A 16,456-nucleotide genomic window follows, 5' to 3' on the forward strand; every position below is an offset into this window, starting at 1 on the left:
TGGTTGAGAGAGAGAGAGAGAGAGAGAGAGAGAGAGAGAGAGAGAGAGAGAGAGAGAGAGAGAGAGAGAGAGAGAGAGAGAGAGAGAGAGAGAGAGAGAGAGAGAGAGAGAGAGAGAGAGAGAGAGAGAGAGAGAGAGAGAGAAGCAGAATAGCCTAATTAGAAAAGAATAAGTCAATGCTGGAATACTGTGCGCTGGCTACAGATGTATTATAAATAGCATCTTTGTTTACTTTTTACATGATTTCTATAAGATTGGTAGAGAACATTCCTCAGTCCTCAAATACCCAGAACCTTGAAGGGCAGCTGAAGCTGTCCATGAGACCGATTAGTGAAGAAGCCGCTGGCATGGTGATGACGTCACATTGACCACCGTTCGGGACCACAAATCTTTTTTTTCCCATTTTACCATGACGTAGTTTGACGTCACGCTGCCTATGTCACGACTCCAGGGTTGTGGTTTCGACGCGCCCCCCCTCGGCCTTGACCGGGAACTGAATCTGTGGAAAAGGAAAAACGCTGGCTAGAATGACACAGGAGCGGGAGAGGTAGGAGAGACTGCGACTTGCGGAGGACTCGCCGCCGATTTGGATCGTTCCGGGGCAACAGCACTGTTTTGCGACTAGAGACGTCGACGAAAAATGCTGATTAAAGAATTGTAAGTGGATGGGTCCTTTTTTGCGCGAATAATGCTACGGGAGCATCTTGATTCTCCGCAGCGCAGGTGGTCGAATTTCACTGGCGCTAGGCCATAGCGACATTGGCAAACTTGACTTTGATGTACATTCTCGTTTTTTAAGCTTCTTCGTTGACCTAAATGTATCTTTTGTTCATGTATGTTATCTATATTTATCTTTTGCTTGTGCATATTCTACACCATGTTTACACCGCGTTTATGCGTATGCTGCGTGTAATGTATTTTGTGAAATTGAGATAGCATTAATGTAGGAGGTTTTAATCCGCCGTATTCGTCCATGTCTGAGGCAGCAGGGCTGGCATTTGGCGCTGGCGGCAGTAGCAAATGTTATTGGTAGTAGTGAAGGTGAACCCATCCGAAAGTAGCCTAGTATGGGGACGACAAACTGTTTAGAATATACTGGGAATAAATACTTTCACTGCGCTGATATCATGGCCATTTTATAGTGTATGTTAAGATGGAGAGAAGGCTACAGTTGAACCTGTTCTTTGAGCGTGTGTAATTTGAGAGGCTGTTTTATCTGTTACCTTGAAGCGAAGCGCTGCGGGGCTTGCATAGCTGCATAACCGAACGTGGACACACATCTACCGGCATCTCCGTACAAATAAATGCTCTCCTTTGCCAGTGGAGGCATTCGCTCATCAAGGTCATTACTCAGGCAAAATTAAGTTGTCTAGTTGCCAACATTTAATCAATAAATAAACCACCATAAATAAAGCGCAAATTAATGTAGAATAAATCTTCGAGACCTCGAGTGGGATATTCGCTCGAGTTTTCTGCAGGGCCACGCCGGTCACAGGTTCAGCCACCTATGAGCCTTTTATTTGTGCGTTTCTACTGGAACGCTGTCAAAGGCTCATTCCGGCCAATGCACCTTGGAGGATGGGCTATGAGTCAGAAGAAGCACGCTCAGCTAGGCCCATCATTCAACCGACGACACGTTCACAACACAGCGACATGATTCTGCCGTGTTACCGCCGTCACCGGCGCCCCACCTCATAGTTTTTTTCATTTTGCCGGTTTTCTTCCGATCATAAGTTTGGTATTGTAGCCTTAAACAGAATGTTGCCAAAAACAAATCTTCTTCAACAACAGCAGCAGTAACAACAAACAAACAAACAACAACAACAATAATATTGATGATGATGATGATGATGATGATGATGATGATGAATTGTATTTTAATTGCCACCTTCAAGTTTTCAGCAACAAAATTCATAGATATTCAAATGGTCCAGATACCTCTTATTTGCACCGAAGTTGATATACAAACAAAAAAGATATTATACTGGACTCAACAAGGAAGTATGCAAAATATTTAATACTTATATTCTAGTTTTGTCCACATAGTTCATACTTAAGTGTACTGGTGAAGAGAATCTGGCTTTCCCTCAAAGGCCTATAGAGTGCGCTGTCCATGGTACCTGATTATGCACCGCTAGTAACACACTTCAAAATGCTGTTCACGGAGAGCTCTCATATCTAAAATTGCGATTAGAAACTTGACTCATACCTCTTTGATTAACTGACTAACTTATGCAAATGATCAACAGTTCAAGGTCACAAAAGGAGCTATGATTACCTATACCTATGAGTTTTGTCTTCTGGCAATGCAACATGTTTTTGGTTGGTTCTGTGCGTTGAAGTGAAACAGTGATTTCTGACTTTGCCTTGCCCTGCTCAGGTCTCAGGTAGAGGGTCACTATGACTTATTTCACCTTCAGAATCCAGCCATGTTGTTTGCTAGACTACGCCATCAAAACCTACCCCTCTTTTGTTTAGGATGCATTATCAACCAGTGTGTCAGAAGCTGGCCCCCAGAACTTGTTTAATTGTACATGCAGCACCTTTAATTTCACACTTTCCTCTTCACTGTCTAACAGAACATCATGTGGAAGTGAAGGAGCCATTTGCACACTGCGTTGCCCCATCATCAGCACAATGAGCAAACCCTGCTTTAGGCAGGCAGGCAGTCGCTGCGATTCAGAGAGGCATTTATAATGCAGGAGGAGATGGTGTCATGGAGGCAAAGTGGAGCAGAGAGACACCGGATCTCCCGTAGTGACCGCCAGCTCGTGTGCAGGGCATGCAGGCACTTGGACGGACAAGGTGACTCCTGCTGCACACTGCTTCCAGCAAATAACACATCACACCACCCGGAGCCATGGCCTCTCTGCTGAATCCTTCTCTCACTGTGTGAGCGCCGAGGCTGGGCCCAGCTTGCCAAACCACTTCGCCTCACAACTTCGGCCTTATGTGGCGGCACGGGCCTAATGCAAGTGAAGCGGCGTTCATGGCTGGGGGCGGAGCTAGAGGATTTGAAACTAGCGAGCTGCCGGTGTCGTCTTACTCCTGAAGTAAATCCATGGAAAAAGCAAGCCATGCAGAGAGCCGTGCCGCCAGTTGTGGCCCTGAGGCAACATACAGGCTTCCAAGCCACTTTAAAAGGCTTCTTCACACGCCTGGGTGTTTTTAAAAGCTCTAGTTTCTGATCTACAGTGGTGAGGACAGCGAGCAAATTTTTTATTTTTTTTTAAAAACTTTTTCTCAGAAGGGATAAGCTCCAGAACTTGGAACTTGGAGGTTCTGGGCCAAAGGTTTATACTAAAGTTGAGCTGATTGCTCAAGGTCAGAACATCTGCGATCTGTGAAACGATGGTAAACTAGATTGGCCAGATATCTTGTTTTCCACTTGAAAGGAGCTTGCTCATTATTGGACTTCAAAACAATGCAAAGAGTAATGGAATGGGACTGTAATGTTATGTGGCTAGCACTATGTGATTACACACTATCACCAAGTTTTGCTGCACACGTTCCTCCTTAGGTAGCCATTTGTGCTTGGAAGGTATGCAAAAGTATGAGCTGATCCTCATACAACAATGATCTAAATGAGTGGGCTAACTTCACTATATGTTGCTACCTACCACCTACACTTAATTTCTGGAATGTTTGTTCATTTTATCTTATTTAAATAAATGTCACATACTCAGGCTTTTTTTATGGATGCCATGAGACTCCACATTTATTCTGTACAATTATAATACTGCAACTATAACTGATGGTGTTTATCTGTTGGTGAGGGTGTTGGTTATGGTGCATTGGTTATGATGTGATATTGAGGATAGTGCAGTTGCTAATGATTATGAGGGCATTGACAATGTTATTAATGGAAATATTAGTGATAATAGTGTGGATTTTGAGGACTTTTTGTGGCAGATTGTTTGTCATGTGTATTTTTTTTCTCTTTTTCTTTTTTTCAGCCGAGTGATCCTACCCATTTCTGTGGAGGAGGTAAGTGCTAACTGCGCACTGTTTTTTTCCCCTTTCCTCACTGTGTGTGTTTGTGTGCATGTGTGGTGTGAAGCAGAATTTTGTGCAATAAATTAATCAGGACTGAAAAAACACCAGCATTAGGACTCTCTTCTTGCACAGTGGCTTGGCTCTGCAGTTTAAAATCACATCCTTGCACTGGCTGCTGTGAGTCATGAACCTCTATAGGGAATGAGTTCTCTTCTTCTTCCATGCTCCCTGTACAGTCTGAGGGGAAACTTATCAGTGACTAACCTGCTGACTATCTTTGTGCCGAGCAATATTAAAAGTCATGGCAGGGGGTCTAGCCTTATCGCTTATTCTAATGTTTAATCTGAAAGCCTGGAGGAATTTTCTAATCAGAATTTTTACCTCTGTCCTCAGTGAATATTTTATAAATATTGATCATTGAACTCTCTCTTTCCTCTCTCTGCACCCTGAGTGCACCCTGCCCTTTTTTCTGATGGTGCCCTTCGCTGCCTCTTTATATCCCATGATTCTTGAGCATGTCATTCAATTCATGTGTTGCCAAGTGCTGAATACCCAATGAGTTACTTGATATCACCTCTTTCTCTCTTTTTCTCTCCCCTCTCTCCATTTCTCTCTTCCTCTTTCTCCCTCCCTCCAGTGTCACACACATTTTTCTCTGTGTTCTTCTCCTGCTCCACCAGTCATTATGTGTGCGTGTGAGTTCCAGTGTGTCTATTTTCCTTACGGCTTGGTTCCCTGTGCTGGCATTCCCAGGGTAATGAGGTCAGGAGAATGTCTCCCTCCTCAGGCTGGATTAAACAGTTTACTCTAGGGGTAACACTTGGTTGGGAGAGCATCTCCTGTTCTCTGACTGGCTTAGGAATTCCTTCAAGTAGAATTTGCCATGTCTTCATATACAGCTGTGGAAAGAGACCACTGCAAAATTATAATTTTTGCTGGATTTACTATATGTAGGTATGTTTTGTTTGTAAAACGAACATTTTTTGCTTCACTAAACTGTTAAAGACATTTAAAATAAAATAAACATATTGTCATTTAGCATGTTTATTTGAAGAAAATGACAACTGGTTAAAATAGCAACAAAAAGATGCAGTGTTTTCAGACCTTGACTACTGCAAAGAAAACAAGTTACGATTCATTTAATAGCAAAATACAACACTGTTCTAACTTAGGAAGAGCTCAGAAATCAAAATTTGGTAGAATAACCTTAATTTTCAATCACAAAGTTTCATGTGCCTTGGCCTGTCTCCACGAGTCTTTCACATTGCTTGTTAAATAAGACTTGGTTTAGGTGATGGCTGAATAAGTACAGCACCTCGTTAATTAGAATGAGGTGTGCCTGTGTGTGAGGTGGACACAAGGGAATCCATTTTGTTTTAACTAAAAAAGGGGTAGAAAAACAAAGGGTAAAAATTCAGAGGCACAAGCAAAAGTCCAAACCTTAGCAAAGAAATAACAGTACCAAGATATGACGAGCAGGAATCAAAAATAAAGGTAAATGGCTCATAAATGCACACTACTACGATGGCAAGTCTTGGCCAGAGGAGGATGGGCCCCTCTGTTGAGTCTTGGTTCCTCTCAAGGTTTCTTCCTCATGCTCTAGGGAGCTTTTCTTTGCCACTGTCACCCTTGGCTTGCTCACTGGGGGCTTGGACTTGGACATTTTAAAGCTGCTTTGTGACAACATCTGTTGTAGAAAGTGCTATATAAATACATTTTGACTTGATTTGATTTGACTTTGAAAAGGTATGGGGTTAAATAGTTCAAGTTCAAGTTCAAGTTTGGTTTATTCGTCACATACATAGTCATACACAGTATAACTCGCAGTGAAATGGTGGAGAGTGTTCTGTCCAAACTGAGGAAAAGAAAACAGGGGTGTGTAGAGAAATATAGATATTCTCTATATGTGAAATATATATATGCAAAGATAAATATATATATTTATATATATACTCACCAATGAGTATACTCACCAATGAAACAAGGATATCTTGTCTTTGGTCTTCCAGTTGTTTTATAGTCGAGGGTAATGTTAGGTTAGTTGTAAAAATATTCTGCTGTAGAAAATGTTTTGAATGTTCCCACATTTATGCCATTTCGGCATTGTTTTCTAATAGTGCTTAGCATAAGCAGGAAGTTAAAAGACATACCATACCACTTGACCAGGTTGTAGGGTTGGGTCCTGTCTACAGTGATGGTCGGCGGAATCATTCTGACATGAGCAGCCTCCCAAATTTGGGAACTTTGATGCATCTAGGTATCCACGGCTGGAATATCTGAGGGCTCCTCTGGAAGCACTGACCAGTGACTTTTGTGCATATCCCACCCAGACCAAAGCCCACTCCACTCATGCTGTTTATAACTGCATTGTGACCAAATATCTGATCTGCTGATTGAGCCTCTCCAACTAGCCATTAGGTTGAGGGTTGTAGCCTGTCAGACCTGGGATGTGAACTGGCTCCCTTCTGAGATTATGTCTTTGGCGAGCCCATAGATCTGCACCATGTTCTGGAAGTCTTCTGCAGTAGCACCAACCTTCAGACTTTTGAAAAATGGTCAGTCACAAAAATATTACAGTATGTACATCAGACAGAGGGAGGTCTGTAACAAAATCCACAGAAAGGTGAGACCAGGGTCTTTCAGGAATAGGAAGGGACTTGAGAAAACCAACCATGGTTAACATGTTAACATGGGCCATTACATCCTTTCTTCAGCCATGCCACCAGAACCTTTTGGAAACAAGCTGCACCATTCTCCTGATCTCTGGAAGTTCGGAACTCAGCAGTGATGAGGGAACATTCACTTTCCCTTGTGGGCATTCAGTGCGGGAGGGATCCTGAACTTGAATCTGTATGATCTCCTCCATTATGTCCCATGTATTGGGGGCTGCAAAACATGAAAAAGGAAGGATGGACTTGTTGGAACTAGGTTGCTTTGCATCACCATCATGGACTCTGGCTAGGATTTCTGCTTTGGCGTGTTTGACCCAGGATGATAAGACAGTGTGAACCTTTTCACACTGTGCAAACCTTTTGGCTGATTTCACATACTCAAGGTTGCAATGATCCATCAGGAACAAAAAAATGGGTGGATTGCACTCTCCAACCCGTGCATCTATTCAACTTATGGACAGCAGTTCATGGTTCCTCATGTCGCAGATATATTCTGTGTCTCTGAGTTTCTTTGAAAATAAATGCACAAGTCTTTGGGACAGTACTAATTGTACTCATGTCTCAGACACATACATGTCTACAACAGAAGGTTTAGAGCGATCAAGATATACTAAGATAGGTATGGAATTGAAAAGGTCTGCTGCCTCATTCCATCTCAGGATTTTTGCTTTCTCTTTAAGAAGGGAAGTCAAATCTGAATGCACTGAGCCAAAATTCCTGATAAATTACCGGTAAAAATGTGCAACACCCTAAGAATCTCTGCAGGGCTTTTAGAGACCTGGGTTCTGGCACCTGAGACATGGCTGACACCTTGGCTTTGTACATTCTCACACTTGTATTATTTATACATTTTACATTATTTATTATTTAAGGTGTCAAATTGATGCAAGCACTAGTTGTCTGTTAACATATAGAAAATGCTCTTGACATGACCAGCATGCTTCCCAAGGGTTTTGGAATAGTTGAGAATGTCATCTATGTGCGCTACAACACAATGGTTTAGTAACTTGCAAAATGGTTTGTTCAGAAATGTTTGAACCAGGCATTTGGCATAACTAAATAGTCATAATGGCAAGTGTCTGTAAAAAAAAGCTCATCATCCACTTGGTGAAGACAGCAGGCTCATACAGTTGCTGGGTGAGTGAGAAGTGGTACTTTACCATGCTGGCATTGAGCCATTGATGATCAGTTCATGGTCTGAGTCAACCATCCCTTTTTCCACAAAAAGTAAGCCAGTGGCTGCTGGAAATGAGGAAGGGTGGCTGTAACCTTGTGCTAGGGTCTCTTTGATATACTTTTCCATAGCCTTGCACGCAGGTAAGGAGAGGTTGTAAAGACGGCTATGTGGAGCTGTGGTTCCTGGTAGAATGTAAAGGGCACAATCTCATCTATGATGAGGTGGCAATTGTGTGGACCTTTGTTTACTGAACATTTCTCAGAACCACTTATATTCTGGGGGTACAGAGATATTAACCTCAACATTAGTATTCTCAGTAAGAGTGGCATGGATACAGATTTACATACAAATTCTTGGGCAAGTGTCAGGGGCAGACCTGATACTGTGTTGGAATTCAGCAGACACTGGAATGGAATGGCTGGCATACATGTAGGGATGTTGATTTGCAGTGGTTTTTCCAGAGCTGTACATCTATGGCTTATATCAAGGTGTCAGTAGAGTTCAATTGATGCAATGGATCTTGCCCATCCCTGATTCAGAGACCTGCTTACTATGTGATGGTGGGTCTCTTTGGTGCTAGCTGATTACTTTTAGATGTGTTTCAGAGTGAATAAATTAAGCTGGTTAAGAGTGATCAGGTTTGAAACCAAAAAACCTTTTTTTGTGTACCCGAAGGCTTAATGGGAAACTATATGCATGTCTGTTTACAATAAGGAAAATTCAAATTATTAGTATACAACGATGAGCTGCCTCTCATGCAGACCAAGCAATCTTACACAGTAGAATCTGCTGTGAGAAATTAACCCACCTGTGAAGATCTGAGCTGGGGTAGGATACTTGTTTGTAGTGTTCTTTTAGAGGTGTTAATTGAAGATATTGCTGCACAGAAGCTGGTTTTATGTTGTGTTTCTTTTTAAAGATGCAGCTAGAATATAATTCCTGGAATCCATTTATACACCATGGGGAGATGGGTAAGAAAGCCTTTTGCTCCCCATGGGGCGAGACATTTTTTTGGCCTCAGCCACTTACTCTTTTCTAGCCCATAAACAGCTTTAAGTGCAATCCCCCAACACTCCTTTAACAGCACAAAAGCAAAATGTTTTCACTTGGTACAAGCTGATTTGTTCACAAATGTGTCTATTAAAATTTAAGCGCTGACAGGCATATGGCCCCTTTTCCCTGCATCTTTCTGTTTTCCCTCCTCGAACACCCCACTGTTATTCTCTCTGTCATTTTCTCCATCATTCTCAGTCTTCCTTTTCTTTCTCCTTCCTGTTCTTATTCACCCTCTTTCCCTGCCTGCACTGCATATGAATTGGAAAGGCAGCCACTGTGCCTGGTCCTCGAGGTATTATTAAGAGAGTGAGTGTGTGTGTGTGTGTGTGTGTGTGTGTGTGTGTGTGTGTGAGTGTGTGTGTGTGTGCGTGCGCGTGTGTGCACGCATGGTGAGTTGGATCCTTGCATCCTTGTCCTGTGATTGGTTGGGAAAAGTAGCTTTTGGTTGGAGGAAGGATGATGCAGCTGTGTATGAAATGTTAGGAAGTGTATGTTATATATGTCTCTCCCTCTTACACACACACACACACACAATACCCAGCTTTATGTATTTTTGCCGTTTTGACTAATTTTGCTCTCTGCTATATTGTTCTGGTTGCTTTACCTCCTCACCACCTTCTTTCTCCTTCCTTTGTCATCTTCCAGTCATGGAGTCCTTGGCACAGCACTAAAAATAAAGGGGATAGAAGATGCTTCCTTTTACTCTCACAGCCTCTGTCTCTTTTTGCTTCTCCTTGGCCGCTGCTGTGCGGATGATACTGCTAAAAATAGCCTAGTCTGCATCACATTCTCTGTACCGTAAAATGCAGACTTGCACATAAGGTTCTCACTCTCTCTTTCTCATCCTCTATCTCTATACTAATTTTAGTCAAGTCACTGGTATTTTGAATGAATCTGAATATGTTTATCCTTTACTGAAATTACTGAAATACTGAAAAATTCTGAAATGTAATGGTATTCTATTCTACAATTAATTGTAAATCGCTCTGATAATAGAATCTTGAGTCACTCACAGAGCTAATTTCCCATTGTTCGGATATAAAATTAATCCTGATTTTGTTGTTCACAGTTATGGTAGATATATGTGTCAGCAACTCTGGCAGCAGAGGGGTGTGTTTGTTACATCTGGTTTGTTAAGCACTAGAATCTAAACTTTATAGTCTTTTCTGCTTAACATGAGCCTGTATTGTTATAGCCTTTTTTGAATATTAAAATTCTTTCCCATGACTAAAATACAATTGTCACAATGCCTTTATGGAAGGGTCCCCCTTCCTCAAACATGTTCGAGCCAATTTACCTAGATGCCTTTCTGTTCCTAATCATGCTGATTTATTTGCACTGGTTTTGAAATTGCCTTGGCTGCTTAGTGTCATGGATGTGTCCTTAGGACATGGTACATGGTGTTAGAGGTGATTAGGCAGAGAAAGAGGCTATTGTTCTTCATGCATGGTGTGTGTGCATAATAAAACAGGCAAAAAGGAGAAAAGACAGAGAGAGAGAGGGAGAGAGCGAGAGAGAGAAAAAGACTATTCTTTTCATGGTAATAATAATAATAATAATAATAATAATAATAATAATATTAACATACCGGAGAGGTCTTAATATTGTAAAAGTTCATTCTTGTTGTTTTGATGCTGCTTTGGCAATGCTGTAACTGAATATGTTCAAGTCAATAAGCCTTACTAAAGTGCATTGAACTGAATTGAAAGCCAGAGAGAGAGGGAGAGATTCCAGAATGCCGGAATGAAATTATGTAGATTTAAATGTAGAGAAAACCATCCTTGAATAAATTGATTTTCTATTATGCAAATTCTTACCTATGAGAACACTATAAAAATTGTCATGTAATATTATGGTAACTTGCAGGCAATTAGGTGGCTGCTGTCATATCTGCAGCCTCCAGCCTGCCTCCATAAAACTACAATCCCCATAATCCTCCTGTCTGTCCCAATCCCAATTATGAGTTATTCCCCAAGTCTCTGTCTAAAAATACCTATCTGTTCCTGTTTATCTTTGCAAAGTCTTCCTTAGTAATTGTCTAGCATTTCCAAGCTGGTGTTCCCTTGCACTTACCTCTCATGTGTTTTTGGACCAATGCCTGTTTTCTCTGTTTTTACCCTTTTGCCTGTCCCTAGTCTGTTTTCTTTGCATGGTTTATTGCCCTTCCTGAATGTAGCCTGGTTTTGAATTGTGATCTACTACATTAAACTCCATCATTTTAACCTGCATGCCACCCCAATTCTGCATGCAAAACCTGACAGAAGACTTTGCTAACTTTTGGAGGTAGCAGGATCTGTTTCTGTACCAGACATCCTAGCAACCCATGGCCAGCTATTGGGGCGGCACCAACTGAGCCTAGAGTGCTTAGACAAAATGGTGGAAGAGTTGTCGAAGCAAACCCAATAGCTGATGCACTGGTTCCCTTGGTAACAGAACTACGACATCGCCTCTTGTCTATGACATCTGGTGAGGACAGAACTTCGGGTGCTGCTGTTTTCTCCCAACCAGCTCTGAGCTTCTCTATGTTTCGTATAGCACTGCCTGACAAATATTACGGCAGTCCAGCTGGCTGTGAGGGGTTTTTGCTGCAACGTTCTTTGTATTTTGCTCACCAACCTCCATAGCCAGATGCTCTATGCATATCCCTTATCTTGCTGCTATATAATATTAGTGGGCTACCGCCATTTGGAAACAAGGAGAAAGGATTGTTGGAGACTATAAACATTTTCCTGCCTAGTTCTGTTCTTTTTTGGACCACTAGTTTAGAGGGCAAACTAGTGGCAAACATTTTTTCTCTGAAACATGGCTCATGCTCTACTTTGGACTATGCCCTTGAATTCTGCACCTTAACTGCTAGTAGTGGATGAAACAAGACCACCTTGCTAATTGGTTATTGGCCTAAGTTCTGATTTGGTTATAGAACTTGCCTCTTGTGATGACGAGTCATCTCCCGCTCTATTCGCTTGGACCACCTCCTTCATGAGAGAAGGGGGTCTCACAAATACCTAAGTCTTGACACCTAAGCCTGGGAGTGACTGAGGAGATGCAGGTAGACAACCTGCATCTCACAAAGGCTGAGAGGTAAGTCAGATGTCTTCTCCTGTATTCAGGATCCAGACCAATCAGATCATGATTCTGATTCCTTAATCATGGCTTCTTGTTCAGACTGTGCCCAGTCTAAGACTTCTCATACTCTGGTAAATTGATTCCCCTGCCAATACCTGAACGTCTTTGGTCTCATATTGCTATTGATTTCGTTATGTGCTTGTTCCAGTCGAATGGCAACACCACAATTCTCACTATAGTGGACTGATTCTCAAAGTTTGTGAGGTTTGTCCTGCTATCTGCTCTCTCAGCTTTTGAAACCACCTAGGTTTTATTTCAACAGGTGTATAGATGTTATGGCATACCTGTGGACATCTTATCTGACCAAGGACCTCAGTTTACCTCTCATGTGGCAGTAATTCATGGAGAGATGGGGGTAAATATTAGTCTAACGTTTTGTTATCATCCTCAGAGTAACGGTCAGGTTGAAAGGGTAAAACAAGAACCGGGGAAATTTTTCATATTATACTTAAGGGATCAACAGAACGAGGGGTCTTATTACCTCTTGTAGGCAGAGATGGCACAAAATTCTCTCTGTCATGGGGCTCACTCACTTCCAGTGTGTGTTAGGTTTTTAGCCTCCCTCTGTGCCTTGGGATCCTGAGCCCACCACCTCTCTGGCTGTTGATGCTTGGATGAAGAATAGTGAGCAAATTTGCATCTAGGTTAGGCTATCAGACAAATCAAGCAACATTTTGACCACAGATGTGCTCCTGCTCCAACATACCATTTAGAAGGTTGGGTCTGGTTGTCCACTTGGGTCCTACACCTCAAGAGCACTGGTAAGCTAAGACCCCTATACTGTGGTCCCTTCCTGAATGAGAAACAGATCAACAGCATCGCTTACAGGCTGAAAGACCCAAGAAACCTCAGTGTCTCCCATTCCTTCCATGTGTCACTGCTTAAGCCTTATGTTGCACGTCTACTATGAAGTCAAGGTGCTGAGGAGGCTCCCCCTCCCTTGGACATCAGATCTCCAACTTACACAGTATGTGAGATACTGGACTTTAGACTTCAAGGAAACAAAATTCAGTAACTCATCAATTGGACTATCAATCATAGTCCAGAGGAGCATTCTGGGTGTTTTGAATCAGTCTCTCTTGCAGCTCCACAGAGCTCATCCAGACCAACTGCTTCTTGTCCTATTGGCCTTCTTTTGCCAAACATCGGTCTTCTTGGGCTCCTTGTGGTGGGGGTGTTACTGTCATATCTGCAGCCTCTAGCCTGCCTCCATCAAACTGCATTCCCCATAATCCTCCTGTCCATTCCAAGTCCCCTGATTATTAGGTTCACCTGTGATTAGTGTCTCTTTCTAAGAATACCTACCTGTTCCTCTTTGTATTTTTGTGAAGGTTAGTTTTTCCCAGATATTGTCCTCACATGTGTTTTTGGACCTATGCCTGTCCCTAGTCTGTTTCATTTGCATGGTTATTGCGCTTCCTGTTACTGAACTTGCCAGGTTTTGGCACTGATTTTGGATTACCATGTAGGCTACTAGATTAAACCAGGTACTTTTAACCTGCATGTGACTCTGCTTCTGCATGCAAAACCTGACAGCTATAAATGACTGTTACTCATAATTCAGCTCATATGTTTTGATAGAATTCAGTATGACATTATAATTCATTTCAGAGTACTTTTCCTTTATTTAGTTTTAAATTACTGCTGTGGTATTTACAGCAAAATAACTGTCACATTAGTTACTGTTTTGAATTACAGGCAGCCAGTTGGTTGCAAATTACAGTGATTTTGTATACTGTGAAATGATACAAAATTAATGTCAAATGTCAAAATAGTTCGTTACCGTAAATTTAGGCCACAAGAAAAAAGAAACACATTAGTATTAAACCTGTAGCCAAAGCACAACATTCAGCGTGACTTGTGCATGTGCTCATTTATTTTTGGAAACCTGGGTCTGTGGATCCTTGACAGTGTGCAGCTACAACATTTACTGTGAAATTTGGAGCCATCAATGTCATTGTCTCAATCAACCGAATGCCCACAAGCTTCCGTATTTTATCTCTATTCAAGAGCCCTTTACAGCCCTAATATACCTCCATATCTTATTATTTCTTCCATATAACACTTAAGTTATGAATTAAAATGATTAAATTGGACTGACCAAATTTTATGAATTGTTCTTCCATAAAAATTCATACGGTCTATAATGAATGATAGAACCCGACAGAATGATAGCACCTGACAGAGATCTCTTCTTCATCACCTTCTTTCTGGTTCTGCCACTTAGGAAGGTAGAGCCAGGGAGCTGGCTCTTTGGTGTAGTGGTCATGGCACATGTTTAACACCTGTTGGACCTGGTTTTGATACTTGGGTATGGTCAGTGCCTTCAGCCTTCGTTACACATAGTGTCAGCAATGGGACGGTGGTGAGGTCATTGGGAGCGTATCAACTGTTCCCTGTTGATGAAATCACCCCTGCAGAAGAGGGGATGGTGAAGCCCAGCGTGAGGACCTTTGATGGGGTGCATAGGCATGGCCCTGATGGAAAGGGCAGTTGTGTGCAGAGGGACATGTGGTCAGTATCAAATGCAGGTATGCTCCTTGGAGGTGAAGGTATCCCACTTGTGAACCTCTGGGTCTCAAACCCAGGTCCAACAGGTTGCCAACATGTGCCCTGACAACTGCACCAAAGAGCAGCCAGAGCACTCATTTAACCTTCCTAACTGACGGTCTCCGTCACACACTGCTATTTCTGACATGCATTTGCGGCCACTTTCAGATGTATTCTAACAATGGATCTGTAAAGGAACATGAATAATATAGATCATCATTCGTGGCAGCTTTTATCCAACAAAATACCATTACTAAAAAAGTAATGGGTATTCTGAGAAGGTTCAAATGTGTGAACACAATTACAGTTTAAGTTCAACATCTATTCTTCTTTCTATCATTGCTAAGTCACTGAAATATTTACTTTTGAAAAATGTCAAGAGCCTTCTCTTGGTATTCTATGTTGAATACATAAAAACATACAAAAAGGTTGCAAGAGCTGCTAAAGTGTCTGTGCAGGACCATTTTTCAGATACCATGATATATTTGCTTGAAATTCAGAATGTTATGACCAGTAAACAATTTTATTTTCACACTATTATATAGACAAGGAATATTACCAAACAAAATGATACTTGGATACCTCAATATCAGAGTTTCAGTGATCTAAAAAGTTCAACCAAATAAATTATACAAAAACTATAAAAAGGTAATGTATCAGCTTCAGTGCAGAGTGAACCTTGTGCCATGAGGAGAGACTAGACCATTATTTTCTGTAGTGATGGCTCCTAATCCATATTTGATTTACAGAAGAACATTGTACATCCAAGTTCTTGTACCTTCAGTTGCTTCAAATTGTCTTTGGGTTGAATAAAGCTGTTGCTGTTATTTATTTACATGCTCCGTTCTAGTTTTAATTTGGCACAAAGTGATGTAGTAGCCACATCCTAGAAATTCAACCTCTTCATGTATTTCTGTGTTATATACGTAGCTATTTCTATATATTTCTCTTTTGTGCTATTGGGACACTTTTCTGGGATGGAATCGATCAAGGCCCTTATCATTTGATTAGGTGGTATTTGTCTGATGGAACTAGTCTCATAACCTTTTCTGCAGCTTGCTTGAGTTGGTTTGACATTTCCTCCCATGGAATGTCAAATCTGTCCACCTATAACACAGTGGCTTGACGTTTAGATCTTGGTTAGGATTGTGTGGATGGACTAAGTCTTGGGGACTTTGATGCAGCTGCGAGAATGTTTGCATTGCAGTAGTCATTAGGCGGTTGATGTAGGTGTGATGACATACTGGGCTGCAGTTATACAAGGTAAAAACAGATCTGCCTCTAGATTAAAAAGTAACGCAAAATCTGTTCATATAAACTATAGAATGGATCACTTTTGTGTGATTTGTGTGTCTGGATGAAATCCCAACTCGGGTATAGCACTGTATATTTCATATAATCATATAATTATTCAAGACATCAATCTACAGTAACAATGCTAGCAGTTTTATGTTATTCATATAAACAATAATATTTCATAAAATGCTAATAAACTAAAGGGACAGAAAAAAACAAATGCTTACACACATCAATGTGATTATAAACACTTTTAAACAACATTAAACATGAATTCTTAAGTAATTTATAGTCTCTGAGGAGTTGTACAGCATCCTGGGAGTGCTCACTGTACCCTCCACACTCACTCTCTGCAGTGGCAGCTGCTGCAGTATAAGAATTCAAATTAAACGACAAGCATCAAGATTTCTTAAAAGACACGATCCACAATTCTTTTCTGGGATGTGTGAGAAACAAAATCCTTTTATTTATTTATTTTTTAATTTATATAATGCAGTGATATTAATAAGGTAAATGTAAAAAGAAAATATACTTTTTTTGAAGCTTTATGTTTGGACGCATGCTAAAATGTACAACACTGAAT

The 16,456-nt window shown here is 41.2% G+C and overlaps 1 protein-coding gene across 1 annotated transcript in view; it reads left to right on the forward strand.

Moving 5' to 3' along the window:
• The first annotated feature begins 522 nt into the window (after positions 1-522).
• Positions 523-16,456, forward strand: part of pitpnab (phosphatidylinositol transfer protein, alpha b) — a 26,116-nt gene continuing 10,182 nt past the window's right edge. The window contains exons 1-2 of the mRNA XM_035535988.2: positions 523-657; positions 3,957-3,987. Coding sequence (XP_035391881.1) covers positions 641-657; positions 3,957-3,987 — 48 coding nt within the window. The 5' untranslated portion in view covers positions 523-640. The remainder of the gene's footprint in view (positions 658-3,956; positions 3,988-16,456) is intronic.

This window comes from Electrophorus electricus, chromosome 19 (genome assembly GCF_041902795.1).
Source record: "Electrophorus electricus isolate QZ-2024a chromosome 19, ASM4190279v1, whole genome shotgun sequence".
NCBI lineage: Eukaryota > Metazoa > Chordata > Actinopteri > Gymnotiformes > Gymnotidae > Electrophorus > Electrophorus electricus.